At 33.4% G+C, this 26397-nt stretch overlaps 2 protein-coding genes across 5 annotated transcripts; both read left to right on the top strand.

The window, feature by feature from the left end:
- Window positions 1-1388: 1388 nt before the first annotated feature.
- LOC114165993 (DNA-directed RNA polymerase III subunit RPC6) lies at window positions 1389-4414 on the top strand. Of its 4 annotated transcripts, none has more exons than XM_028050642.1 (4): window positions 1389-1567; window positions 1661-1727; window positions 3314-3382; window positions 3499-4414. In XM_028050642.1, exon 4 carries the CDS (start codon window positions 3533-3535, stop codon window positions 4241-4243), a length of 711 nt encoding a protein of 236 aa, XP_027906443.1. In that variant the 5' UTR covers window positions 1389-1567; window positions 1661-1727; window positions 3314-3382; window positions 3499-3532; the 3' UTR covers window positions 4244-4414. The 4 variants fall into 4 exon arrangements, with proteins under 4 accessions (XP_027906443.1, XP_027906446.1, XP_027906445.1 ...); XM_028050645.1 differs by having other exon boundaries at window positions 3301-3382; XM_028050644.1 differs by having other exon boundaries at window positions 1401-1567; window positions 1656-1727.
- A 1727-nt stretch (window positions 4415-6141) lies between these two features.
- Window positions 6142-24542, top strand: LOC114167086 (nuclear pore complex protein NUP107). Its single transcript, XM_028052024.1, has 24 exons — window positions 6142-6434; window positions 7385-7743; window positions 8158-8227; window positions 10276-10391; window positions 10925-10956; window positions 11031-11156; window positions 12382-12540; window positions 13878-13970; window positions 14052-14219; window positions 15053-15148; window positions 15993-16228; window positions 16308-16365; window positions 16924-17012; window positions 18444-18575; window positions 18794-18916; window positions 19727-19825; window positions 19908-20096; window positions 20487-20661; window positions 20767-20923; window positions 21056-21255; window positions 21681-21822; window positions 23206-23366; window positions 23623-23739; window positions 24237-24542. Exons 1-24 carry the CDS (start codon window positions 6337-6339, stop codon window positions 24294-24296), a joined length of 3255 nt encoding a protein of 1084 aa, XP_027907825.1. The 5' UTR covers window positions 6142-6336; the 3' UTR covers window positions 24297-24542.
- Window positions 24543-26397: the final 1855 nt, after the last annotated feature.

Raw genomic sequence — 26397 nt, 5'->3', positions numbered from 1 at the left:
GTGGTAATGTATCACCAACATTAATTGATCTTTGTACTCAGGATTGTTCTGTTTCGACTTTTTTTTTTCTTCTCAACCAGGCAAATTATATTTAAGAAGTTTAAGGAAATTATATTTATCTCAGGATATATCTGAGTATTTTAATCTTAAATTGAATGGATGTTCTGTTCAGTTGTTGACTACATGAAAATATTTTTTCATTTATGAACTTAGAAATTATGCCCCTGCTTCCTTCCTTGTGTTGATTTGGATTAATTGCTCATTTACCCATTGTAATTCTTCATTGAATTCAGAAAAAAAGAAAGAAAATCTCATGAAGTACTCGCCCTTGCAAACTAGTGACAACAATAAATCAGATATTCAAAGATATTAGTAATCTTCCCTTTTTTTCACATCTTTTACTTTCTTTATAGTCTTTACTAAATTATATTTATGTCAGAGAAATAGATTTTTCTTTACATATCTCTTGTTTCCTGTTTTTTTTCTCCGAGGATTTTAATGCGATATCTTGATTTTAAATAATTACGTTATTTATTTAATTTTTTCATTTTAAATATAAGAGTTAGAGGAAAATCTTAATTTTTATAATTAATTTTATGTTTAAAAAACATTATAAATTAAATAACTTATTCAAAAATAGTATAATAAAGTAAAATTAAATAAAATTTAGGAAAGTTTTAAATAACATAACTTATATTAGTTATTAGAGTTCTCTAAAATTTATTGGTACACTTTTTATAAAATTGTTAATAAATTTGTATTCTGTTATAAAAAAAAGTTTTGAAATACGTAACTTATCTTAGTTATAAGAGTTCTCTAAAATTTAATGGCACACTTTTTATAAAATTGTTAATAAATTTGTATTCTGCTATAACAAATTAAATGAACTCTTTCAAAAGACAAAAAATTATATTAGAAATCTTGGTAAAATGATTTGATCATAAAAAATATTTATAATGTGTTTCTTCAAATTTTGAATAACAAAAACAAAGAAAAATAAGTCTCCTTTTGGTTTTAACAGTTAGTTCAATTGTTGTTTTGGTTTTAGCCGTTACTTCTCAATCATTACTTATAATTTTTCTTAATTAATTTTTTAGATGTTCGTTTTTCCTTCGGACAAATTACAAAATTTGTTTAATTAAGTTTTAAAAATTATTCATGCTTAGATAATATGAAATTTTATCCTTTTTATAAACTAATTTTGTCTTATTTTTTCTATTCAAAATTATTAATACATTATTTCTGTCTAAATTATCGGGACTTAATTATGATCAATCTGGAATATGAATTTTTTAAGAGAAGTATTAAATAACCGTATATATACCAACATCAATTAAAATAAATAATATCAAATTATAAACTTTAAATATTTTAGAAGTATTTGGGAATTCAGTAAGAAAGAAGGAAATTAAAACTATGCTCTCCGTTCACGCACTACTATAGCTCCCGCTCGCAATCTAACCACCCTCACTCGGAGCAATCTCTCTCAGCATTCATTCTTTCGTTCTGTTCACTCTCTCTCTATCTGAGAACGCTATCTCTCGCCAAAGGATTCATCTTGATCCAGGTTTTTTTTTTTTTTTCTTCAGTTTGTTAATTTATGTTTTCTTATTTATTTCGTTATATCTGATGATATAATTGGTCTCCTTTCCAAGACCAGCTCTAGGTTTCGCCCCAAGTCGATTCCCCAATCGGACGAAGGCGCATCTGACAATTCCAAGTCTCAGGTAAGGTCGCCAATGCGCAACCGTTTCGATTCAATATTCCTACAAACAATCGCAAATTGAGTTCGGGGTCTCTTGATTGATTCACAACTTTGTGCTTGATTTTGCTGTTCTACGTGTTTTTCTTAAACCCTTTCTGTGAGGGGTGTCCAACTACATTAAATGTGCCTAACTCAACTGATTTTTTTTTTTGTTTCGAACCAAGAGTTGAGACAAATTTGGGCCGTATGATACCTATGGAAGAAAACAGAAAAGCAGCATTTATTTATTTCTTATCAAAGCTGATTGAAGTTTCATCCAGTGTTATTTTTTGTTTCATTGAGATTATTACACACGAAAGTAATGAAGATGCAGTTGCGCTAAGGAATTTATGGGGTGGAGGTTAGATGTGAAAATCATTGTCTACTAACAAAACTTAAGTCTTTTGTTTTATCGCCACTATTCGGTTACAATGTAGAAAAGTAAATAAGTTGCATCAATAGGTTGAATTGGTTAATGCCGCACAACCATAAAACTAAAGGGAGGGTGGGAGAGCACAACCATAAAACTAGAGGGAGGGTGGGAAAGGTTGGGGCTTCAACTTCCCCACTAACATTTGGGAGATATGAATATGAGATTGGTTTGAAGGGTTTGGAAATATAGGTGAGAGAGAGGGTATATGTTTAACTCCTCTACTAACAAAATGCTACCCACTAACATTCACAGATAAAAAGATAAAATAAAATAAAACGGATACGTGTTCTTCTGATCTTCCATCTTTAGAAATCTAAGGGAGCTAGGCTATTCCATCTTTAGAAATCTAAGGGAGCTAGGCTAATAATACGTGAAATTTGAATTTTCTGAATTTAGTTGGCTCAGTGGATTGGTAGATTGTTCCATTCTTTTAAGGATGTATAACCCTGTCTTATGTTGCAATTGTCTGGCATGGTAACTGTAGTTTGACTAGTAATTTCGGTTGAAAAATCAATGTAAACAATGGAAATTGTTACATCTTTGGAATCTTTTTTGTTGAGTTCTGTCATGGATTTTTTTTCCGGTCATCTGGATAAGAGATTTATTTCTTTTGTGATTTTTACTTACAGTTTAGACAACATGGGAATAGAGTGTTTATCCACTATGAGCTAACCCATTATGTTAATTTACTTAATTTAAAAATAATATGTTAATTTCTTATGTTAATTTATTGGGTAAATTATAATTTGTGTCTTCTTTATTTCTAATATGTAAATTTAGTATCAAGGTCTAGTTTAAACTGAGTGACATATGTTGAATTATTGTAGATGAAACAAGTTCCGGAAATTTAGTTTCTTATGCTTTTTTAGTAATCTTTACTTTTATATTTTAAAAAATCTATGATATCTGTTCCATCTGTTAATATTTTATTTTGATTCATTTAAATTCCAAATTTAAATTCACACAAGGAACGGCTAAGAAATAATTTTTTTAATTAAAGGGAAAGATATGTAAATAAAAAACTAAACTCGTATAGAAAAAAAAAATTAAAGAACAAAACCCATATTCGCCTAAGCCCCATTATAGCCACTACATCTCATATTCCTGACCTAAACTCAATTAGCGTAACCGTGCAGTGACGAGAAAACAAAGGGAGTTTCAGATTACGCGGTGTCAGGGTCGGGCATTGTGATAACCATTAAGAGGTATGTTGTGCTATCATGTTTAGGTCATATTCCCTTGATCTGAGATTTTTTACTCAAAACCCAATCATTCCATAGTTCCAATCATATATTTGCGTATGAATGTTTTGTATACACAGTTTTCAGACTTAGCGTCATCAAGAACCAAGAACGATGAGCATTTTGCAAGGGAAACGGAAGCGCCAAGACTTGGCTTCTGCACTCTCTGCCTCGATGACCAACGAGGAGCGGGTGATTTACAATATCATTCGCGGGAAGAAGGAGATGGGGATTTGGCAAGGGGACATCAAAAGAGAAACCAACATCCCTGACAGCATGTTGAAGAAGTCCATCAAGTTGCTAATCTCCAAGACTCTTATCAAGGAAGTTGTGAACATCCAAAACAAGTCCAAGAAGGTGTTGATGGCCATGGAGTTCGAGCCTTCTAAGGAGATCACTGGTGGAGAGTGGTATACCGAAGGCAGGCTTGACACAGGGCTCATTGATGCTCTGTCTGATGTCTGCTTGAAGCTTATTACCCGGAAAAAGGTCGCTACTCGCGATGCAATCCTTGAGTGGACTAGAACCTTAGGAAGTGAGGTTTTTCCTGGTGGAGTCAGTTCAGGACAGGTGGAACAAATTTTGAAAGTTTTGGTTATGGAAAATAAGATACAAGAGGTGAACAGCACTGGCTTTGGGGATTTTTCGTCCGTGCCTGCTGGTGAAGTTTGTTTTAGGTTGGCGAAAAAGGTAGGCACCAATGTTAAAGTTGGTGCCATGGCTTCTATTCCTTGTGGGGTTTGTCCTAGGATTACATTTTGTACACCCAATGGTATTATATCCCCAACAACTTGTCAATATTATCAGAAATGGTTGGACTTTTAATCGTGTGTTATCCCTAGTTCTTTCTTAGTTTTTGGTTTTGTAGTTTTGACTTTTGGGTTTCGTCTACTGTATAATCAATCTTTTTTATTTTTTTTTGCTCAATGTGATGCTTCAAAAGTAATTGATTATCCTCTGCATTAAAGTGAAGGTCTTTTGTTGTGTTTTGTTCAATAGATTGAAGATGCATGCTTAATTGTCTTGGAAGAATTTTACTGCATATTAACTGTTCTCGCATTGGTCTCTTGATTTATTGTAGTGCTTCACTTTCTGCTTTGACTATAGGTTTCTACCAAGATCTGCGAGTCTTGCTGCACAAGATGCTCATGAGTAAAGTTTTGTTAGAATATTATTTTTGAATTTCTTTGGTTACATAAGAATCCGATCTTTCCTCCTGTAGGCTATTCAGCTGCAATGCTTGCAATATTGAAGGTTTTGTTTATTGTTCATTATATCTTCTAATACTTTAATGAGTTATTTTAGGATGTATTACAGGACAAATTTTAAAATATAATTAGAGGGATATTTTTGTGTGTCAAAAGTATTTCCAATTCTGTTCACCAATGTAAGGTTCTATATCCAACCATAAAGCTCAGTCGTTCATTACACTGCAGAAGCAGGAGTCTCCTCTGGTGGATTTATGTCTTTCTTTTTCATTTATTTTCGAAGCTTGATTAATTTGTTGTGTGTTTGTTCTTTGTGCTGAGTCTCCTCAGGTGGATTTATATCCTTCTTTTTCATTTATATTGGAAGCTTGATTTATTTGTTGTGTTTGTTCTTTGTGCTCTTTTCTGTCTTTCTGTAGTGAAGAAACAGGGTAGCGTACCTAACTTGGATCACTAAGTATGCTATCTTCATTCAGTATTATTTTTCAAAGTCCTACTAATAGACATGCATAATATATTCTTTCAAACAAATTACGAATTCACTTTAAACATCTAGGTTTTGAGCCAATGGCATTATACTACTTGAAAAATAATAGAGGAGGTATGTTGGTTGCAACGAAAAATAGCTCTTATTTTGTCATTTTTGGTCTCACTGGATGTTTATTTATCTCTTCACTTGTAGGAATTTTTATTGTTCGGAATGAAATACTCAATCTGCAAATTGGAGGATATAGAGGAATGATCATTGCCCCTTTATTTTTGAAAGGATGAATTGTGTGCATTACTGAAATATTCACCTTCTTATTTATTTTCTAAGTAACTTGCGCCAAAACATTTTTGTATACATATTATCGCATTTAAGTAAATCAGAAAAGCATAGGAGAAAAGATAAAACATGTCTATTACAAAACAAGAAAAAACACATCCATTCTAAAAATGTGGTTTCAAACTTTGGAATAACAAATTCGACTGTATAAAAAGAAAACTAAAACAAAATCAGAACAATACAAGTGAGAGTAGAAACCCAGAGCAAACAATTACAAAGCAAAATTAAGTATGAAAAACTACCGCAGACTATAAATGAGAATCCTTATTTGTATTAGAACCATTGCACAATTGCGACGAAATATTATACTCATTCTTCACACTTGATATTCTCTTGCTTGCATAACAAAAGTATTATATTCTCTTCACGGTTGAGTCTCGCAGTTAAAAAAATGGCTTCTTGATTGGTTAAATATTCGGTAATATTCATTTTCCCTGTCTTACAAGTAATGATAATTCATTATAGAAAAAAATTTGTAGAAGGGACATTTTTCAATTTCTTATCACTCGATAATTAAATAAAATAAAGAAATATCAAGCGAAGCCAACAAATATCTATAAAAACCTAGTTATGAACTTATATGCAAAGGATGAGTTTTACAGAATTTCTTTGACTGAAGTGAATAACAATAAGTAAATTTAATCTCAAAACAAAACCTATACATATTATATTCGTGAAATGAGGGCTAAATTTGGTTTAGTCTTTAAAAACATTGGCGCGTGAATGTGAATGAAAACTGTGAGGGTGAAGTTGACGCGACTTGAATCCACGAGACGCAGCGTAAACGAAGAAGGGTTTTAGCCAAACCTCACCATTACCTTCCCGCGCTGAGTGAGGGTTTATGCTCACTCACTTACTCACTCACCTCAAATTCTCAATTTCCGATGGAAGAAGAAATGGCGATGGACACTTCACCGAATCCCGGTGATAGTTTCTTCGATCCCCAGAATCTCTCTTCGCGACAGCAGTTCCGCAGATACGGGTATCGTATTTCATTCTCTCGATTGAAACCAGTGTCACTCTCTGATTAACGAATTATTAACTTCAATCTTCGTTAATCACATTTTAACAAATTACCGTATGTTTTACTTTTATTTCGGAGGCGCCGGGGTTTTGTGCAATTAGGGTTTATGCCTCTCACCAGTCGAGCAGGTTTAAGTTGAGTTTGTTAATTAGAAAAAAAAGGGGCAAAAAGTTCACATCAATAGTTCGTGTCGAAAGTTTTTTCGAATCTGAACACTTGAAATAGTTTTAGTTGTTTTGGGATTTGTCTGGGCAAGTTTCTTTGTAACGACTTCCAGGAGAGAAAGGGGAAGAAAAAAAATGGAAATGTACTTCTCCATAAATTAAAATTAGTTTGCATACACTAAGATGTAGCTCTCTCTCATCAAACTTTTTCTAAATTTTGCATTTAAACTTGTTGATAGACTAATTTTAGCCTACGGACAAGTTCGTCTAAACATCGGGATAGCCAAACAGTGAGGTTAGTGTTGAAGTATTGACTAGAGGAAAGCTTATAATGACGCTCTGATATTGTCTTGAGTAATGACTGGGATAGAGTTGGCAGGGAGAAGGACGACTGCATGTTATGAAGCTGTTAAATTCGCCTACATTTGTTGTGGTTTCATCTCTTGAGTAATCGAACTGCATTTTTTGTATTGTGGAGGGTTGGTGTGTGAAATGTTATATGGAACCATCGGAATTTTTTTGGATATAGAATGCATTATATAAACTATATGATTTTTTCTCAAAGAAGTGGCTATTCAACTACAGCTCCTTTGCGGCTGACCACCATTTAAAACACTTAGAGAACATGGTGATTTAATCTATTGCTTCATCTTTACGTCTTTTCTAGCTGCAAAATGTTGTCCTGCTTGGATTTTAATGTATTCTGTAAACTTGTGTCAATTTTTTATAATGCAATTTTTGCAGGAAGAGGCACTCAAGTTCAGGTGCTTCAATCCCACTGGACAACTCGGCTTCCAAGTTGAGTGAAACTGGGTTGTTATATGATGGCCAAAGCATCCATAGTCCTACTAATGCAGCACTTGTTCTTGAAAATATTAAGCAAGAGGTTGAGAGTTTTGATACTGATTACTTGGAAGAGAAGACACCATATTCCACTAGGAGGAGGTTGTCCACTGACGTTCCTGGTGTCCCTGGTGTGGATGCTGGTTTTGATTCTGTACGCCACTCATTAAAGGCTTGTAAGACAGAGGGTGACACATTGGGAGATGGTGCGGATACAATATTTACTTTGTTTGCGTCTCTTCTTGATTCTTCGTTACAAGGTAATGCAAGTATGTTTTTATTTATGTACCCTAGTACCTGGATAAAATTATTTCATTCATCTTCATTTTCTCATTTCTGTAAATGTGGATACAAAATTATTGCTTTGAAGCTTGAAATTCCAAATAAGGGAGCCTTTTTTTTTTTATCTTTTGCTCTTATTTGTTTGGAATCTGCTGGAGCATAGTGGCTGATACCAAGATGAACACTATTTCTTTCTCTGTTAATAATTAAACTTTGTATTATTAACAAAGTAAAAGTAAAGCTCGTCTGTTTATTTCCTGGGCATTTTAGTTGCTCCCATTTCTCCATGGAGAAGAATGAATTTTATTGGTGCAAATGCAATTTTTTGTTATCATTCTGTACCCAAAAAGAAGAAGAAATTGTGTAATTTTTATTGTATTTTTATTTTACAGGACTGATGCCTATTGCTGATCTAATACTAAGAGTCGAGAATGCATGTCGAAATGTTTCAGAGTCTATAAGGTTTGTTTGCTATTAGACAACATAAATATTTGCATATGAAACTGTAAGCAATATTTTTACTTAATTTTTATATAAAGCTCTATGACATGTGTTCTTGTTGTCTTGGGGATCGATGGATGGACTTCATTCTTTTTTCATTTTACATTGTTGTATACTTTGTTATTTTCTTATTTATTTATTATGGTTAGTTTGTTTACTGTGGTTCTCTTCAGAATCTATGCATATTCGTTCAAGATTTGTTTTTAACTGAATTTGTTGAGAAACCAGAGAGCTCTTTTTGGTGGTCTTGTTTTATTGGATTTGGCTGTTTTTGTTGTTTGGTTGAAGGTTTTAAGATTTCCTGCCCTCCATCTCTTTGCCCATCTTCCTCTATTTTAATAGTGTTCTCTCTCTCTCTCTCTCTCTCTATACATATATATATATATATATATATATATATATATATATATATAATTTAGGAATTATGTTAGTTTTTACTTCCTGTTGATGCCTTGGACTGGTTAGGAACTGTCTTTCGGTATCTACCTTTACTTATTTAGTTTATGATGCTGCCAAGTTACTATTGTAAATTGTGACATTTTTATTAATTCTATATAGAGACATAATAAAAACTATGAATTTCTCTGGAGTTACTGATGATTGTATATTCAGTGTTAGAGTATTTAATTTTTATAGCTATAACTTCTAGCTAGTCTCAGATAATTTGCTGATCTATTAGGTAGTTATAGTTGGTAGTCATCACAGTTGCCAGCCTCTTCTAATCTTAACTGGTAATTGTTGGTTACCAGTAGCATGCATAAATATCTGTGTGATTTCCATCTGATTTTCTCAAGTTTATACAGAGAAGTAGGGATTTATTCTGAGATGCATTTAGGAAGATTTTCATTACTCATAAAAATTAGTTCATAGATTTAATGTTGTTAAATAACTCTTGTGGGTGCGACCATAATGCTATAACAAGGTGTTTTTCAACCCCTCCACTATAGATATTTTGTGAAGGGAGGCCCAGTACAGCTGTGCCATAGATGACATGTTTATTAGTTGAAATTTTGTCCTTCTGCCATATTCCACCATTGATAGCTTCCTTGCACAATGTGGCTCATATTTTACATTTTTCTTCCTAAAAGATCACATTTTAATCTATACCATATAACTGAAATTTATAGGGGATGTTTAAATAAGAAAAATATTTTTGTATGCATAAGTTACTACTGTTCCTTTGCAAGATTAGAATTTTTCTGTTTGTAAATTTGCGGTGAACATAGGGTATAGAAATATGTTGCTTGTTAAAACTTCCAGAAACTAGGATATTAACTGTTATTACTCTCGTATTAGAGCTATTGTTATTTTTGTAGTGTTTAAAAACATGGATGATATTCAGTAGTATTGGATTTTTTGTTTTTGTTAACTTGATGTGTAAACTCATCTTTACTTATTAAAGAGGAGGTTTGTTGTGATTGATGCACACTTCTTTGGTTAGCTGTCTCGGCTGTTTTAGAAGGACTCTTGTTCTCATTCTGAATGTGTTTCTCTTTCTTTCCCTAATGAATTCTTAAATAAAAATATTATTAGAAATCTCATATCAATTTGAGATATGACCAAATTATAGTATATAATCAGGTGTTACCCTTAGCTTATAAGTCGGTTTTATGAAGATGAGTTACATTTAAAATTCACTTTCAAAGGTGATATCAAAACCCATCTAAGCAAGATCTATTAGATCCATCGTATCACCCGCTATTTTACTACCCACAAATATTTAGTCCCATGCTCGCAATGTTCCGTTCTCAGTGCGAGAGAGTGTTGGAAATCCCATTTTGGCTAGAATTATGAATAAATTATAATGTATGAGTGGGTTTATAAGCTGATTTGATAAAGTTTAAGTTAAACTTAAAGTTCACTTGTTAAGAAATATGAATGAAAAATGAGAATTAAATTGAACTTTTAAACTACACTGAATAGTGTATAGACCAGAGAAGTATAGTACGAGTACTTGTTAATTGCAAAAAAACTTTGATTTTAATATTATTGTGGCCTTTCTGTTGTAGGTATGGTTTGAATGTAAGGCATCGTGTTGTTGAGGACAAATTGATGAGGCAGAAGGCTCAACTTTTGCTTGATGAGGCGGCAACATGGTCTCTCTTGTGGTTCCTCTATGGGAAAGGAAATATATCTCAAACAAACCATATATTTTTGGGGTTTTAAGTATCTATTGTGTCTCTAACCTATGTTGTGTTTTTACTTTTGGTTATATAAATCTATTTCCTTAAATCAGTTCATTCACTGATAGTGTTCTTTTTTACTGAATCAACTCGTTCGATGATTAGGCTTCCCATTTGATTATGATAATTTTGAATTTGAAATATAAGGAAAACTCAATGTGGTATTTAATGATATCTTCATCTTGATCTTGAGATATAATTTGCTTGTTGGGAGAGCCTATTCTATTTATCACTAGCTCACTACTAACTAGATAAAGAATTCCAAAGTTTTCTCCAAAGGAAATAATTCCCCCCATATATATATATAAATAGTCTGTAAGTTCCTTTAAATACTTGCTATATTGTTATAGGAGAGACATGAAATTGAGTGGCTCTACAGCCATAGTTCATTTTCCCACAAGTTAATATCGGCCTTGTCTTTAGATTTTTCTTATGTTTTTTTTTTTTTTTCTGATAGTTTTTGTTTATATTTCAGTGACTGAAGAACTATCTAAAGATCAAATACTGGTAATACTTGTGTGATTCTACTTTATTAACTGCCTCTAGGAATGGGCTTATTTAAATTTACTAACTTATCACAGGTGTCGGGAACCTCACATGTGGTGGCTTGTGAGTTTGTTGCGGAGGATCATACAGCTCAATTATGCCTTCGGATAGTCCAATGGTTAGAAGGTTTAGCTTCCAAAGCACTTGACTTGGAAGCAAAGGTAGCTTTTGGATATTTCTGCATGGAATTTTGCTTTTTTCACTAATAATATTTTTTATTTTTATTTTCAATTTTGTTGGACACACTAACGATGAATTTTTTTTTACACTATCATGTAATAATGGATTATCATATAATTGATAATTCTTGACTTTTGTAATAATTATTTAAAAAAACCATATGTATTGATAATTTCTTATTGGTCAACAGAATAATTTTTTACTATAATGTTGTATCAAAATTGAACACTTTTACTTTTTAAATGATTCCATGAATAAAAGTGTAATCGTCCTTAGTATTGTAGGGTGCTATTTTTATTAATAAAAGTTAGGCAGTGAACAAGAAAGGATAATTTGGGAGAGGTGAAGATATTAAGTCAAGAAACAATGTGTTCACCTGATTGGATAGAGAAACCCTTGAAAGCAAGTATTCCACTTCATGCAAATGCACTAAAGAATTATTAGTTAAATAACAAACATCAGCATAAATAAAACTTTGGTTCCCTGTATTTGTGAAGAAATACAAGTGTTCATAAACTATGATTGTTAGATTAACTTTGGAGATTCCGGCATATAGTTAGATTATAATACATTGGTGGATTCAAATTTCACCTATCAATTGAATTTGTTAGGTTGAGTTATGCTTAAAACTTACACTTTCTTAGATGTTATCAGGACCTATTTTAGCGAGGTTTGTTATTCATGTTGTGTGGACAATCCATAAATATTTAGATGTTATTAGGTTGCTAGCAGACAATCTATAAATATTTATTCTCATGTGAGATGTTCAGTTCTTGACACGGTAGAGTGTGTTGAAGATCCAATATTGATTAGATATATGACCAAATTATAGTAAATAAGTAGGTAAACCTTTTGTGAGTGAGTTATGTCTAAAACCCACATTTTCTAAGAGTTATCATTGCCTCACTATTGTAAATTAAACTAAAAGTTCGATGATGTGGCAAACATTACTTGCTATAAAAGAAAAAAATTAATTGGTGGCTCAAGTTATGGTTAGTATAGAATTGGAAGTCATTTTGTTTTTTGATTAGGTATACAGAAATCACCTTTTGATACACTGTTAGCTTGTAGCTTTGTTGGAAGTCCACCTTTCAAGTGAAAGTCAACTATCTCCATTTAATAGTTTATATTGTTTTACTTTATTTGCATAAATATCACTGTTTGATTAAACATTAACTGTTTTGGATTCTTCCTATATTCATGCAGGTGCGTGGATCTCATGTGGGTAGTTATCTCCCTAACTGTGGAGTTTGGCATCATACTCAACGTTACCTGAAGAGAGGAACTCTTGACATGAATGTTGTTCATCACTTGGACTTTGACGCCCCAACTCGTGAAAATGCTAATCTTTTACCTGATGACAAGGTATTGGACAATCGTTGCTTGCAATTCTTTTGCACCTTTAACTTGGTTCTGCCTATGATCTATACTAATGGATATGCTTATTTATTTGTCTTGTATATTACTAGCTTTTGACTGTTCCTTCAGAAATTTAATTGCGCTTATGTTCATTGTTAGTTCATAAACAAATTGCTTTCTTAAGCAATCTGCATTCCATATTTTTAATAACTGTACTGACAACTCAGCAAACTTATGCTAGGTTTGGGTAGTATCTGTTATATTGTAATTTTTAATACATGGATTTTTTATTTGTTAATTCAATTATGCTGTACTAAAAACACTCACCCTTTATTGAGGCGTTTGATTTTTTTCTTTTATTGGTAACAAATCCCTGAAAGAAAGCTTTTGTAGCTATAAATTATGTCAGATGTAAAATATATGATAAGCAGTTCATGTTGTCTAGTAATTGATCTGAAGCCTTTTGTATCAATAGCTTCAGCTGCTGCTATTGCTGATGTTTCAATAACATCAACTGAATTTTCATCTTTTAACAAGGTAGGAACTTGATTAAGCTGGTGATTGAAAGAATTTGATCACCAGCTAAAATTTGGTCATGTACATGATCAAATCTGAGTGTAGACTTCTCCGAACTAGAACCATCTGTAATTTGTCAAGTTTTTTGTTGATATCCTCCAATGAATCAGCCACAAGAAATCTCTTCAATCCTTCAATTTTTGTTGGTCTGTGTAAGAGAAGCTACCCTTTGATTCACATCAAAGAGATCTTGAATGTTAGTAGCAAAAATATCCTATACCTTTTTCCAAAAAAGAGTGTGTCTTAAAGGATTTGAGTATCTCTAAGATCTCGTTTTTAACTAATTTCCGTAAAACATCACACCACTGAGGTTTATATTCATTCGGCACAACACTAACTTTCTTTTCCAAATGATCATGGTATCCTTGACCAAGGGACCATTACTCCATGGACGAAACCTAGGATAACAAGTTCTTCTAGTTGAGTTTTGTAATGGTAATAGTAGGAGTTGCACAAAAGGAAGTAGAGACAATGGAAACCATTCCAGGGAACAGAGAGCCACAAACAGATTTGAGGAGAGAGGGTTAAAACGCTATGCTGTGAGGAGATAGCCTTGATCGACTGTCCATGTTACTACAACCAGGAAGACAAGGGCCAAAATGAGCCCAGGAGATGCTGGCAAAACTAATGATAGAATATTCTATTTTATACTAGGTTGTAATTTCCTAATTATTGATGATGACATAGAATAGTGAGGGTGCGTGCACTCTCCTAGTTGGTTAGTTCACAATGTAGTATGTCAATGATGTTTTGTTTGTTTGATACAGAAACAAGATGAATCTCTTCTAGAAGATGTGTGGACTCTTTTAAGGGCTGGAAGGCTAGAAGAGGCTTGTGGACTTTGCCGGTCTGCTGGACAGGTGACCATAACTTTGACCCTGATAAGTTTATGGACTTCATTAGTCTATGCTTCACATTTTAGCATCTTGTTATTTTGGCAGCCATGGAGAGCTTCTTCTCTTTACCCATTTGGAGGCTTGAACCAGTTTCCTTCTGTTGAAGTTCTGGTCAAGAATGGTAAAAATAGAACTTTGCAAGCTGTTGAATTTGAAAGTGGTATTGGTCATCAGTGGCATCTTTGGAAATGGGCTTCATATTGTGCATCAGAGGTAGGGTTCTGTGTTTGCACTGATCAACCAATCTTCTTTGTTGTTTTATTGATGTTTGTGCTACCTGTGTTTTGGCATCTTCCTCCCCAAATTTTTACTTAAAAGTTTGATTATTGGAAATGGAATTTTTTATGCCTAATCTGCTCTCTTGGGTAAAGCTTGTATATATCTGAATCGGTTCTTCCTAAAAAATTCGTTGGACATGATTGGAATTTCACATCATAAGGCCTGATTGATAAAGTACGATAACTTTTAACGCTATATAGCATTTGATGTATCATTTTAGAAGGTATTGTGTCGTATGAGATAATAGGATGATATTTTATTATGATGATTATAGAAACATTGGACAGGAAAATAATTATTATTTTTTTTAAAATTGCTTTTACCTTTTTTATTAAGAGACAAAAATATTTTTTACTTAAAGTATACGAATTGAATTTTGTAATTTTGCTTAGAAATAGACTGTGGACATTCAATAATAAAAAAAATTATACTCTGGTGGATACTGATACTCACAAAATTTTAAAAAGAATATAGATCCCATAGTTATTGACAGCCTGGCTGGTTTGAAGGAATATTATTAAATCATGCTGAATATGGTAGCCAAATAATCCTTAACATTTTGGGTATGAATGTAATATGAGTGTATAAGATATCTTCAAAATAAACTTTCTTCCCTCCCTTTTTTCACCATTTTTTCCGTGCTGTCAACTTTTTAGATTTTAGGTTCTTTTTACCATTTCATGAAGTTATTTCATTATTATGACATTTTCAAACTATTTTTGGTTCATTGAAAATGAAAACCTCCTAATTGCACTTTTGTTTTCCAGAAAATAGCCGAGCAAGGAGGGAAATGTGAAGCAGCTGTATATGCAGCCCAGTGTAGCAACCTTAAACGGATGCTTCCACTCTGCAATGACTGGGAGGTCTCTCTCTCTCTCTCTCTCTCTCTTATAATTGTTGTGGAAGTTTCTTGTCTTTCATCCATAGATATCGAGAATATGCATTCTAGGAGCATACTGGCATGCCATGGCACCATCATGGGACTGAAAACAAGCTACTTTGCTGTAACAATTCATTAAACTGGTGTTTAGTCCTTTAACGTAGTTATCAATCCCATATAGTGGTGCGTAGCAGTTGACCCCTAAAATGCTTTAGCAGGATAGTAGAATGCTACTGTTGCAAATCGGACAGAGTCAAGACATATAACACACATATAAATGCTAAACAAGCAGTATATTCTAAATTTGAAGACATGTTTGTAAGAATAAGAGGTGCTGGATAATAATCATGAGAGGTGGTGAATTCTTACAATGGGATAACATTGCATGACCTGCTGTTATTTGTTGTAAATACATATTCTGTTGTTTTACTTTTTATTCTCTATGAATGACTCTATATCCTCCAAGTTTCTCTTGCATTCTCTTCTGTTCATATTAAGGATTTTCTTATTTTACTTTCTATAAAAGAATTGAGAAACAAACTATGGGGAATATTTGAAGGTTTTATAGGACATTAATACTTCTGGGTGGGTGCATCAACTTGGCTGATATGGATTTTGATCCCCACTAAACATGTCTGAGTGGCAGGATTTAAATCGGTTAGAGGTTGGGTGAAATATGCCTACGTGATAGACATAGTTAATCTTTGAATGATAGATTCTAATGTGTTTCACTCATATGTGAATCTGAAGAACTGTTTTGTTTAGTTTTTTCCATTGCATTATCATTGTTGGAAACCTTATTTACAGTGTAACACCTAACGTTGCAGTCAGCATGCTGGGCAATGGCAAAGTCTTGGCTAGATGTGCAAGTGGACTTGGAAATCACTCGTTCACAGCCAGGGGGAGTTGATCAACTTAGAACATTTGGAGATGTAATTGATGGAAGCCCTGGACGTGTCGATGCTTCTTTTGAGCCTTCTAATGGACCTGAAAATTGGCCATTTCAAGTTTTGAATCAACAACCTCGACAGCTCTCATCTCTTCTTCAAAAGCTTCATTCAGGGTAGTTGTGTAATTCTTTTTTCTTTTTAGACTTTGCTATGGTTGTTATATGTTACAAATCTGTTTGCTTTCCGTTTTAGGGAAATGATCCATGAATCTGTTACTAGACAATGCAAGGAGCAACAACGACAAATTCAGGTAATTTTTGTCATTTTTTAAATTGTTTCTGATAGGAAATGGAATGTTTATGTTAGGAGAAAACTTGTGAAAAGGTAGGTAGTCAATTGTTTAGTTCGTGAGGAGGGTAAGACTTTCTAAGAAAGTCTATATATAGGAGGGGTCCTTGGGTGTGGGGACGTTTTGTGAGATTGTTTTGGGTGTTGTTGAGAGGTTCAGTGTAATCCTGGGGAAAGGGAACATTATCCTTTATAAACTTTCTGTTCTTGTCTCCTAAAAAGCAATAATGAGGTATATCCAGTAAGCCTGAGGGTACGTTTTTGCTTTTCTGGTTCCTTTTAACCAAGAAACCTAACAGTTTCATATTCAAACATTTCATAAGGGGTATGCAAACTTTGGATTTTTTAGTTCCAACTATATTTTAACCTGTGGCTGCTGATGAGAAGATATAGAGCCTTTTACTCAAAGGATGATCTTTAGCTTCCTTTTTAATTTTAATTACATCAAAGAAACTTGGTGGTGCAGACAGAACAATGTTACTTTTTTAATTCTCTTTAACTTACTGTATATTTTTGACAGATGACTTTAATGCTAGGAGACATACCACGCGTACTAGACCTTATATGGTCATGGATAGCTCCTACTGAAGATAATCAGAATGTATTTAGGTAAGTGTTGTTACAGCTCCATCGGCATTAGATGAAACCTGTTAAAATCTTTATATGAAACAAATTTTTAAAAGTTTTTTCCAATTGCTATCCAAATGGGCCCCTTAATGGAACCTGACAGAGACACATGACAGTAATTCTTTTTCATACATGTATTACTGTAAGAATATCATGTGGGATTACTTGGAGCGTGTAATTGAATAATGGATATATTGTAGAAATATTATGTTTTTTAGTATGAGTATTGAGTTTTATAGGTATAACTCTCCCGAGTAAATATTTCAATTCTATAGTATGATATCTTACTAGTGTGTAGTGTCTAGAAAATTTATTGAAGAGTATTTCAGGAGGGTGACTATGGAATATTTTATTGGATTTGGAGATATGGTATTATAACTGTATACTGGTTTTTGTATTTGTTTGGACCAACTGGATGGAGCCTGAGTTTACCTGGAGTTTCTTTCCTGTTAGAAAGTTTGTTCTATTGATGTGCTCTTTGTGCTTGCTCTGTGTTTTGCTTTATTTAAGTATGTTACCTCTATCTTCGTAGTGTCTGCTTCTCTAAATTACAAAATTTCCTCTTTAAGAAATTAAATAGTAAACTTCCCTACGTTCTTTTACTGCATATAAATTACCTTTTGAGCATGTCTAATGTGATTTGTGGGGACCTGCTCCTGTTTTATCTTCCAACAATTTTTCATATATTCAAGATTCACTTGGATTTTCTCTTAAAAATGTCAATCTTTCGCTTTGTCATTCTTCTCAGCCAAACCTCCTTACATCTGAAGTATTGGGATCATGCTTTCATTACTGCAGTTTATCTCATTAATAAATTACCAGCTGCATCTTTGAGTTTTTCTGTACCCATATACATGTCGTTTTAGTATCAATTTTTCATTCAATACATTATCCCTGGGTTGGATCACACTGACCCAAGCCTTTCTTCCTACTGACCCAAGGCTTTCTTCCTCACAACAAAGCATGGGTCTGCTGTTGCACAATGCCATTTTGCAGTGTCCAAAGCAACCACAATGAGCTGCCTTGGAAAACCCAATTCACTACTGCCATCTTACGGGAGCCTATGAAATTACACTGCCGATGGCAGACCTGTGATTGAGCTAGTGTATTTTAGGAGGAAATAGTTGGGCCACGGCTGGATGGGCCCACTTAAGGGTATTTATTTTTATAAACTGTAAATCTCTTAATGGGGATACTGTTGACCAAAAGATTTTATTAGAATAAATGATCTTTAATAGGGTTTATTATTAGGTTCTATGTGCTTTGTGCTGAAACTAGTTCCTAGAAATGTCTTCTAGAATTCTCTTATGTTCATTGTATCTGATGTATCTAAAGATATTATAAATATGAAACTCTCTCTCAGATTCACTTTAAATCTATTTTTATCTCAAGTGATTTTGTGCACTCTCACAGGCCGTGTGGAGATCCTCAAATGATACGATTTGGTGCACATCTGGTCCTTGTGCTTCGATATTTATTAGCTGAGGAAATGAAGGACACCTTCAAGGACAAGATTCTAAGTGTTGGTGATAATATTTTGCACTTGTAAGTAATTTTGTATTTTGTATAATGTTCTTTCTACTCCTTTTCTCTCAAATAATATTACATGGAAGATGGTCACACTATATTTAGACATTACCTTAGCTTTCATGCTTGTTGCATGACTTCCTAGTCTGTAACTTTTGACATAATTTTAAGTATATTGTGTTGTTGAATGAAAATTTAGTTTGTTATATTCATTTATTGGAATTGAAAAACATTAGGTATGCCCTATTTCTCTTTTCAAAGGAGCATGAAGAGTTGGTGGGCATATATGCTTCTCAGCTTGCATGTCACCGTTGCATTGATCTCTTTGTACACATGATGGAGCTTAGGCTGCACAGCAGGTAATATGGACTCATATATTGTTACCCATTATTTTTTTTCCTTTTGCATTAATCATGTCACCATATTTGTTGTTAATCTAACTTCTTTTGTTGATGTGGATCTAATCTCTGTTCTTGTTATATGCTTCATGGTGATTCTGTCAGAGTATAATTTGAATATTAACATGAAAGTTCGTAACTGGCAAGTATGGACATTCATGATTTTGGACATCATATTTATCTATTTTTTAAAGTAAGTGTAGACAAAGGGTTCACTACAAGGGAAAAGAAGTACAAAGAAAGAGGGTTGAAGATATTTTTCTAAAGCAGAAAATCCAACAGTGAAGAGCATTTAGTCAAAAAGCAAACCTGTCCTTTTCATCATACTTAAATGAAATCACTTAAATAAAACCGTGAGTTGTAACTTCGAGAGGACTGTGAAACAAGCCTGTAAAAAGAGGTGAATGGAAAAAAGTGCTGAATGAGTACGTCACATGGTGAATCAGTTGTGCCTGTAAAATGTTTGTAATCCTAATATTCTATCAAGGGCAGAAAGTTAACCTGCTTGGTATAATGTAGGGGTGAAGTATTTAGTCTTGGCTAATAGTTGGTTAGCTAGATAAACAAATAGGGGGAATTTGGGAGGGGGTTGTTCAGGGAATTATGTTAAGTGAACTAAGGAAGCGAACAATTGTGTGAGAGAAATCTTTTGTATTAGAGCAAAGATCTTTCTCCTTTTTGGGTTAATTTTCAGTCAAGCATTAAAATTGTTTTTCCCCACTATTTCCTCGTTGATTTCTAACAACTATGATGTTTGTTTTAATTAAACAGTGTACATGTCAAATACAAGATATTCCTTTCTGCTATGGAATATTTACCATTTTCTTCTCTGGATGATTCCAAGGGAAATTTTGAAGACATTATTGAGAGGTATGTAAGTTGTTGATTTAGAATCTAATCTTTTATGTACATAGGAAGCTATTCCTTTTCATAATATATTCACTTGGAACAGAATTTTGTTGAGATCGCGAGAGATCAAGGCTGGCAAATACGATAACCTATCAGATGTTGCAGAACAACACAGACTGCAGAGTCTTCAGAAAGCTAAAGTTATCCAATGGCTTTGCTTTACACCACCATCAACAATTACAAATGTCAAAGATGTCAGTAAAAAGCTTCTTGTTCGAGCACTGGTTCATAGGTAAATAATGCATCTACTAAATGTCTCGTCATGAGGTTTTTTTGACAAACTGCGTTTGTGAAAGTTAAGCAATTGAAAGTACTGAAACCTGTCAATGATGTTTGATCTTCCACCTCCAGTTTCTATACAGATGTTTGGAATATCTTGTCTCAATTCTTATTTTGTACTCAACATATGAACCCACCTAGTGAGAAAGATGCCTTTGTTGGAATATTATTCTTTTAATTTTCAAGGTTTATTAAAAGAATCTGATCTTTCCGGTCCTCATTTCGGCTGTTTTTGTATATAACTTCTATGTCAGAATTTTTAATTCTTCCTTGCATTATTTTCTCTTGCAATTTAGTTTTACCCCTCCTTCTGAATTTTGCAACCCTTTTCGTCCCTCTCTAGCAACATACTGTTCAGGGAGTTTGCTTTGATTTCTATGTGGAGAGTGCCAGCAATGCCGATAGGTGCCCACACAGTACTTGGCTTTCTTGCTGAACCCTTAAAACAGCTTGCAGAAACTCTTGAGACCTCTGAGGATTATAATGTTTTTGACGATCTGAGGGAGTTCCAAGACTGGGTATGCCAAACTAAGCTTTCATACTTTAATTTTTGGAACGTCAATCCCATAATTTCTGACTTGATTGTAGCACTTAACATTTATATTTGTCCTACATTCAACTAGCGTGAGTATTACTCTTGTGATGCAACCTACCGGAATTGGCTTAAAATTGAAGTGGAGAATGCAGAGGTTCCAGTCACTGAACTATCACTAGAGGAAAAGGAAAGGTCCATTTCCGCTGCCAAGGAAACACTGAATGCATCCCTTTCATTGCTACAAAGTGAGTTAGTTCACAACCTTGTTAAAAAATCTAATGTTTTAGCAATATATTTGATTGTGAAACTTCTGCTCATGTTTCAAAATTATTTAGTACATTGACATTTTAATAGACTTGTAATTCTCCTTTATGTAGGAAAAGAGACACCTTGGTTGGCTTCAACTGATCGTATGTATGAATCAGCTGAACCAGTTTTCCTTGAACTTCATGCAACAGCAATGCTCTGCCTGCCATCTGGAGAGTGTTTGTGTCCAGATGCTACTGTTTGTACTACACTTACGAGTGCTCTCTACTCTTCAGCTGGTGACGAGGTTGTCTTAAATCGACAATTAATGGTATGTTTTTTCAACCATTGACAGCTTAAGCCAGCAAATATACTGTTTTCGTGAACCATTTATTCCTGTTTGAATGCTTAAGCCAACAAATATGCTTTTGTTTCTTGAACCATTTATTTCAAAAGAGAAGTTACATGCTTTGCCCCTGTATTTTCTGGGAATCTTTAAGTGTGTAATGAGCCCCTATAATTTAAAAATAAATGTTTGTTTCAAGAACAGCAGAAAATACTTAAGAGCAAATCATTTAATTCAAAGATTTTCTTGGGTCCAAAAATTAAATTTGCTTAATATGTCTCTAATTGATGAATGGTGTACCTTGCAATGATAATTATTATATGGACTGGCGTTGTCAAGCTTCCATTGTTCTCTTGGATAACTGTTATATTGACTGGCTTTTCCATGTTTACGATCTATTAATTTTGCAGGTGAATGTTTCCATATCTTCAAGGGACAGTTATTGCGTTGATGTTGTTCTTCGCTGCATAGCTATTGCTGGTGATGGACTTGAACCGCATGAGCTCAATGATGGTGGTATTCTTGGCACCATCCTGGCTTCTGGTTTCAAAGGTAGAAATTTTATTAAATAACGGCTAGCTTTCATGAACTATAAGGTGTCACCTGTCATTAAAATCCCTCCCCTATCTTGATATCATACAGTGAATTAAGGGAGTTTTCCAAATAAATATGCAAAGACATTTAAGTTAGATTAATCTATTGATTGATCTTCAGTTGTGGAGTCCTTATCTTAAAGTTGGGTTAAAGCTTTGCGATTTCTCGTTTTCTTACTATTTTTTTATTCACTTTATTCCTTTTTAAGTGTAATTATTTTGCACAAATTTAAAAAATTTAATTGATAGCCTTATTTATATAAATTATCTACTAAATTTATTAATATGCCTATTTTAATTAATATATCATTACTCTTATTAAACATAGCTTTTATTGGTGCATTTAAATTGAAATTGAAATATTCAAAGCGTGTGAGTAAATAGTTAATGATAGGTACAATAGTGGTTTATATTTGGTCTGGTTTTAATTTTAGATTTGTCTATAATTTATTTTTTTTATGGTAAGTGCGTGATGGATTATTTGTGAAGCAATAGATTAGTGTTTGCCAGCTGTAGTTAGTTATTCTAGCTGTCTTATATGTTACAGGAAGAACTGCTTGTCTCTACTATAAAAAATACTTGACAATTTTGTTGAGTGGTTCTGAAAATAAAATCAAATAAGAGAACCTTCTTCTCTTTCAATTTTCAGTTTCTCTAAACTCGTTAGTGTGTAGAATAACTAATAAAATATAATTGAAAAAATAGTGATTAATATTATCTAGGATTTTAAAACCACATAGAAATATGAATTTTTTTTTCTTCCGAAACCTTAATTGAAAAGTAACTGTAGTGTTTTGGTTGGGAATCCCATCCTGTGACATCGACCTTATGTAATTCAGTACACACCTAGAATTTGGAATTTCTAAAAATTATTAAACCCTGTCTTGGTCTGCTCTATACTTGTTTTTATCAAGAGCCAGTCCATAACATGGTATTTGAAGCCTTTTTGTTGACCAGATAATCAGTAGCGTGGCCTCGCTGTTACTTCCATTCTACATTGTTGACTTAGCTCACAAAGAATGGTACGCTGGGTCATTGTTTTCATGTTCCAAGCCTAAGAAGCTGTTCCGTGAAAGGTTTTGTAAGAAATATAAAAACCATTCTTGGGATAAACTGCCTAAACACCTATAGGCTTAAAGCTTTCAGGATTAGGCGGTCATTGAGAGAAATTTAAAATATAAGTGTTTTCTGATTTGAAGTTTATTGTTATAAGACTATTATTGTTATATTTGTTTCTTCCATGGAATATAATACTGGATCATACCATTTTTAAGCTTGAGTTACAATCAGAGACCTGTGACAAATGGGTAGAAGATCCTGTAACTTTATTTCCTTATCACAGGTGAGCTTCCTCGGTTTCAAGCTGGAGTTACAATGGAGATATCCCGTTTGGATGCTTGGTATTCTGACAAAGATGGCACCTTAGAGTGCCCGGCAACCTACATAGTGAAAGGACTTTGTCGTAGGTGCTGCCTTCCAGAAGTCATTCTTCGTTGCATGCAAGTAAGTCAACAGATTGTACTGACGTATATATTTACATTTTTTGTGGATGTAAACTGCTAAAACTCAAACTGAACTGTTGATCATTTTTCCAATGGGAGTTCATTGAATCACTCGGGAGTAATTAATCAAATGGGTATCATTAATTAGTTGAGTAGTCAATTGTTTCTAGATAAAATATGTTCACAGTGATTTTTTTTTTTTACTTTTTTTGGAATTTTCAGAGTTTTATTATTTTCAACTTCTGTCTTACCAACAGGTCTCTGTTTCTCTAATGGGGTCGGGAGTCGTGCCTGACTGTCATGATACTTTGATAGAGCTGGTTGGCGGTCCGGAAACTGACTTTCTTCACTTGTTTAGTCAACAACAATTACAGGCAAGATTATAGTTTCATGATTCTCAAAGAAACGTTAGGCTCTATGCTTTAAACTTCATCCTTCGTCTATTAGCCTCTTTTATGTTTGCGCGGATTCATGAGACCTAGTTATATGGTTTTCATTATTGGCTATACTATAGCGCACAGGAGTAACTGAGGAAGACAGACAAGACATTTTTTGCCATTTTTTAATGTTACTGAGACGCCCATTTTAATATTAAAAGTATGAAAAAAAATGAAATTGACTTCTAGCTCATAGAACTTGTTATTGACTTTTCGTCAATTTCATTATCACATGGTGCCATAAGTTGCTTAGAAATAACGACATAACACCTAGTTGTCCATTCCGTATATTTCTATCTAGATATGTAAGCCATTGAGCCACTGGATTATATGTACATGAAAAATATTAGAGCTGGTATGTTAGTTGCAACTAAAAATAGCTCTTATTTTGTCAATTTAAGCCTGACTGGATGTTTTTATCTTTTCACTTGTAGGAGTTTTTATTGTTTGAGAGGGAATACTCAATCTTCAAAATGGAAATTACAGAGGAATGATTACTGACCCTTGAGCTGAGCTTTGTTCGGTGCTTTTCTGGAGCTACAAATTTTTAAAGGATGAACTGCCGCCCTATAAACGCTTACACTTTCTTGTTTATGTAGTTATTAATTTGCTTTAGGAAGAAAGAGCGAGGATGAATAGTGTATCGGGAATTTTGCTTTTTGCCCAGTTCTTAAATTGTTAAAAAAAATCCTCTTGTATATAATTTGTATTATTTCAATCAGTCTTTTGTTTTATATATATATATATATATATCATCATTGTTCTCCTTTCCGCATTGCTTGGTTGTCTTTTATTTGCTTAATATTTATAGAAAAAAGAAGGATCATTTGTATTGATGTTAAGTTTCTTACAAAATAACGATGGTTCTCTTTATATGGAGGAAGAAAAGAAATAAAGTTGTGAAACATGAGATGATAAACAGCCTATAACAAATCTAATACAATACTGACACCTTCTGCAAACTTACGCTTTGATTGTTTCAAGTCGTGTATTATTCACAAATTTGAAAGGTGAGTGAATGTTTAATTTGTACCCAATGATTTGTTGAGAAATGTGGAGTTGATTTGCGGAGAAAGTGAAAAACTGGTTTCTCTACATGTGAGAAGACAGAAGGGGAAAGACTTTTCCGAATGTGTCCTTCATTTCCATGACAAAGTTGATGAAGCAAAGGCTCATCAGCAATGCGGTGATGCCTGGTCTCTTGGTGACAATAGTCGCTGTTGATTGAGATTGTAATGCGCCTCTCACCATGTCGTAGAGATGCAAAGATCGTGAGGGAAGGGAAAGAGTGGTGTCAGAGAAAGAACCGATTCGCCCAAACATAATTGATTCTTTGAACATAGAATCGATTCCGGTGGGGTGAATTGGCCGTGGAGTGGTTGGGGATGGAACTTAGAGGCTTGTCGGAGGAGGTGTGGTAGGCAGCAATGAAGATCTTGAAGGCTGTTAGAGAGAGGTGGAATCAAAGAGGGTGGCAGCGAGTTGGACGAGTGGAGAAGAGAGGTCGGCGGCGGAAGAAAGGGTGGAAGATTTTGGAGACATTATGGTGAGTGGCGGCGGCGGCGACGGCGGCGGCGACGTTGTTTCTCTCTGGAAATGACCCAAGGAGAGGTCCTGCAGAGATTAGCCATTGCGGAAGAACAGAGAGAATGAAAAGAAAACACGAAGAGAAGAGGCGAGTGAAGAGTAGGACCACATACATTCACGAAATCACTCTTCTATTCTTTCTTTATCCATACCTTTGAAATGTAGGTTTAACATGTAATTTTGAATTAATTACATAGATTAAAACGACTCTTTAAATTAATCTTACATATTTTATTTTAATTTAACTTCAACTGATTAAATTAATTATACAAATTAAAACTTTTTTTTCCATTTTAACTGGTCACTTGCATCTTATTTTAAATTAATTTCATAAACTAATTTTTTTTAAACTATTCAATCACATTTTATTTTAAATTAATTTCAATCAATCACAATTTATTTCAAATTAATTTAAACCATAAAATTAAAATTGTAATTTTATAATTTTACAAATTAAAATCCTTTTATCCATCTCATTACAATTTTTTTATTTATTTTTCTTCATTTTGCGCCATCTTTTTCTTAATCTGTATTTCCACTTTTCATTCTCCTTTTCTTCATTTTCAATCCTTTTGTCCCATTAACTTCATCTTCGTATCCAAACAAAACAAAAACATTAAGAAAAAGACGTGACAATTTTTTTTCATTTACTTTATAGACTTAACAAATTTTAATTTATCCTATTCTCATTTGAGTTATAGAATGTACAATCAAATTATATAATAAAAATTTCATATTTTGGGTCATGCATTCTGTTATACAATTTTTTGTATTTTAGATTGTGTACTGTGAAATACAAAATAAAAAATGTATTTTAGATTTTACAATCTATTTATTTATTAAATAGTTAAAATACAAATTTGGTTTTTATTTATATTCAGTCAATTTAGTAATAATTCTTTTTAATTAAGTTCAATTATTGTCAATTTTATTTAATTTGGTCTTTTTTTCTAATGTTGTTTAAATAATTAGCGAGAATGATCAAAATGACAATCATGTGTCGTTTGT

This window comes from Vigna unguiculata, chromosome 10, assembly GCF_004118075.2.
Source record: "Vigna unguiculata cultivar IT97K-499-35 chromosome 10, ASM411807v1, whole genome shotgun sequence".
NCBI classification, from domain to species: Eukaryota; Viridiplantae; Streptophyta; class Magnoliopsida; order Fabales; family Fabaceae; genus Vigna; species Vigna unguiculata.
The sequence above is the reverse complement of the archived record's forward strand: the minus strand, read 5'-3'. Positions and strand labels throughout refer to the sequence as shown.

Excerpts from the sequence above, each read along its gene's own strand:
- LOC114165993 (XM_028050642.1), top strand. The coding sequence starts at position 3,533 with ATGAGCATTTTGCAAGGGAAACGGAAGCGCCAAGACTTGGCTTCTGCA.
- LOC114167086 (XM_028052024.1), top strand. The coding sequence starts at position 6,337 with ATGGAAGAAGAAATGGCGATGGACACTTCACCGAATCCCGGTGATAGT. Across the intron at positions 14,220-15,052 it reads CTTCATATTGTGCATCAGAG|AAAATAGCCGAGCAAGGAGG; the intron begins GTAGGGTTCTGT and ends TTTGTTTTCCAG. Across the intron at positions 17,013-18,443 it reads GATAATCAGAATGTATTTAG|GCCGTGTGGAGATCCTCAAA; the intron begins GTAAGTGTTGTT and ends GCACTCTCACAG.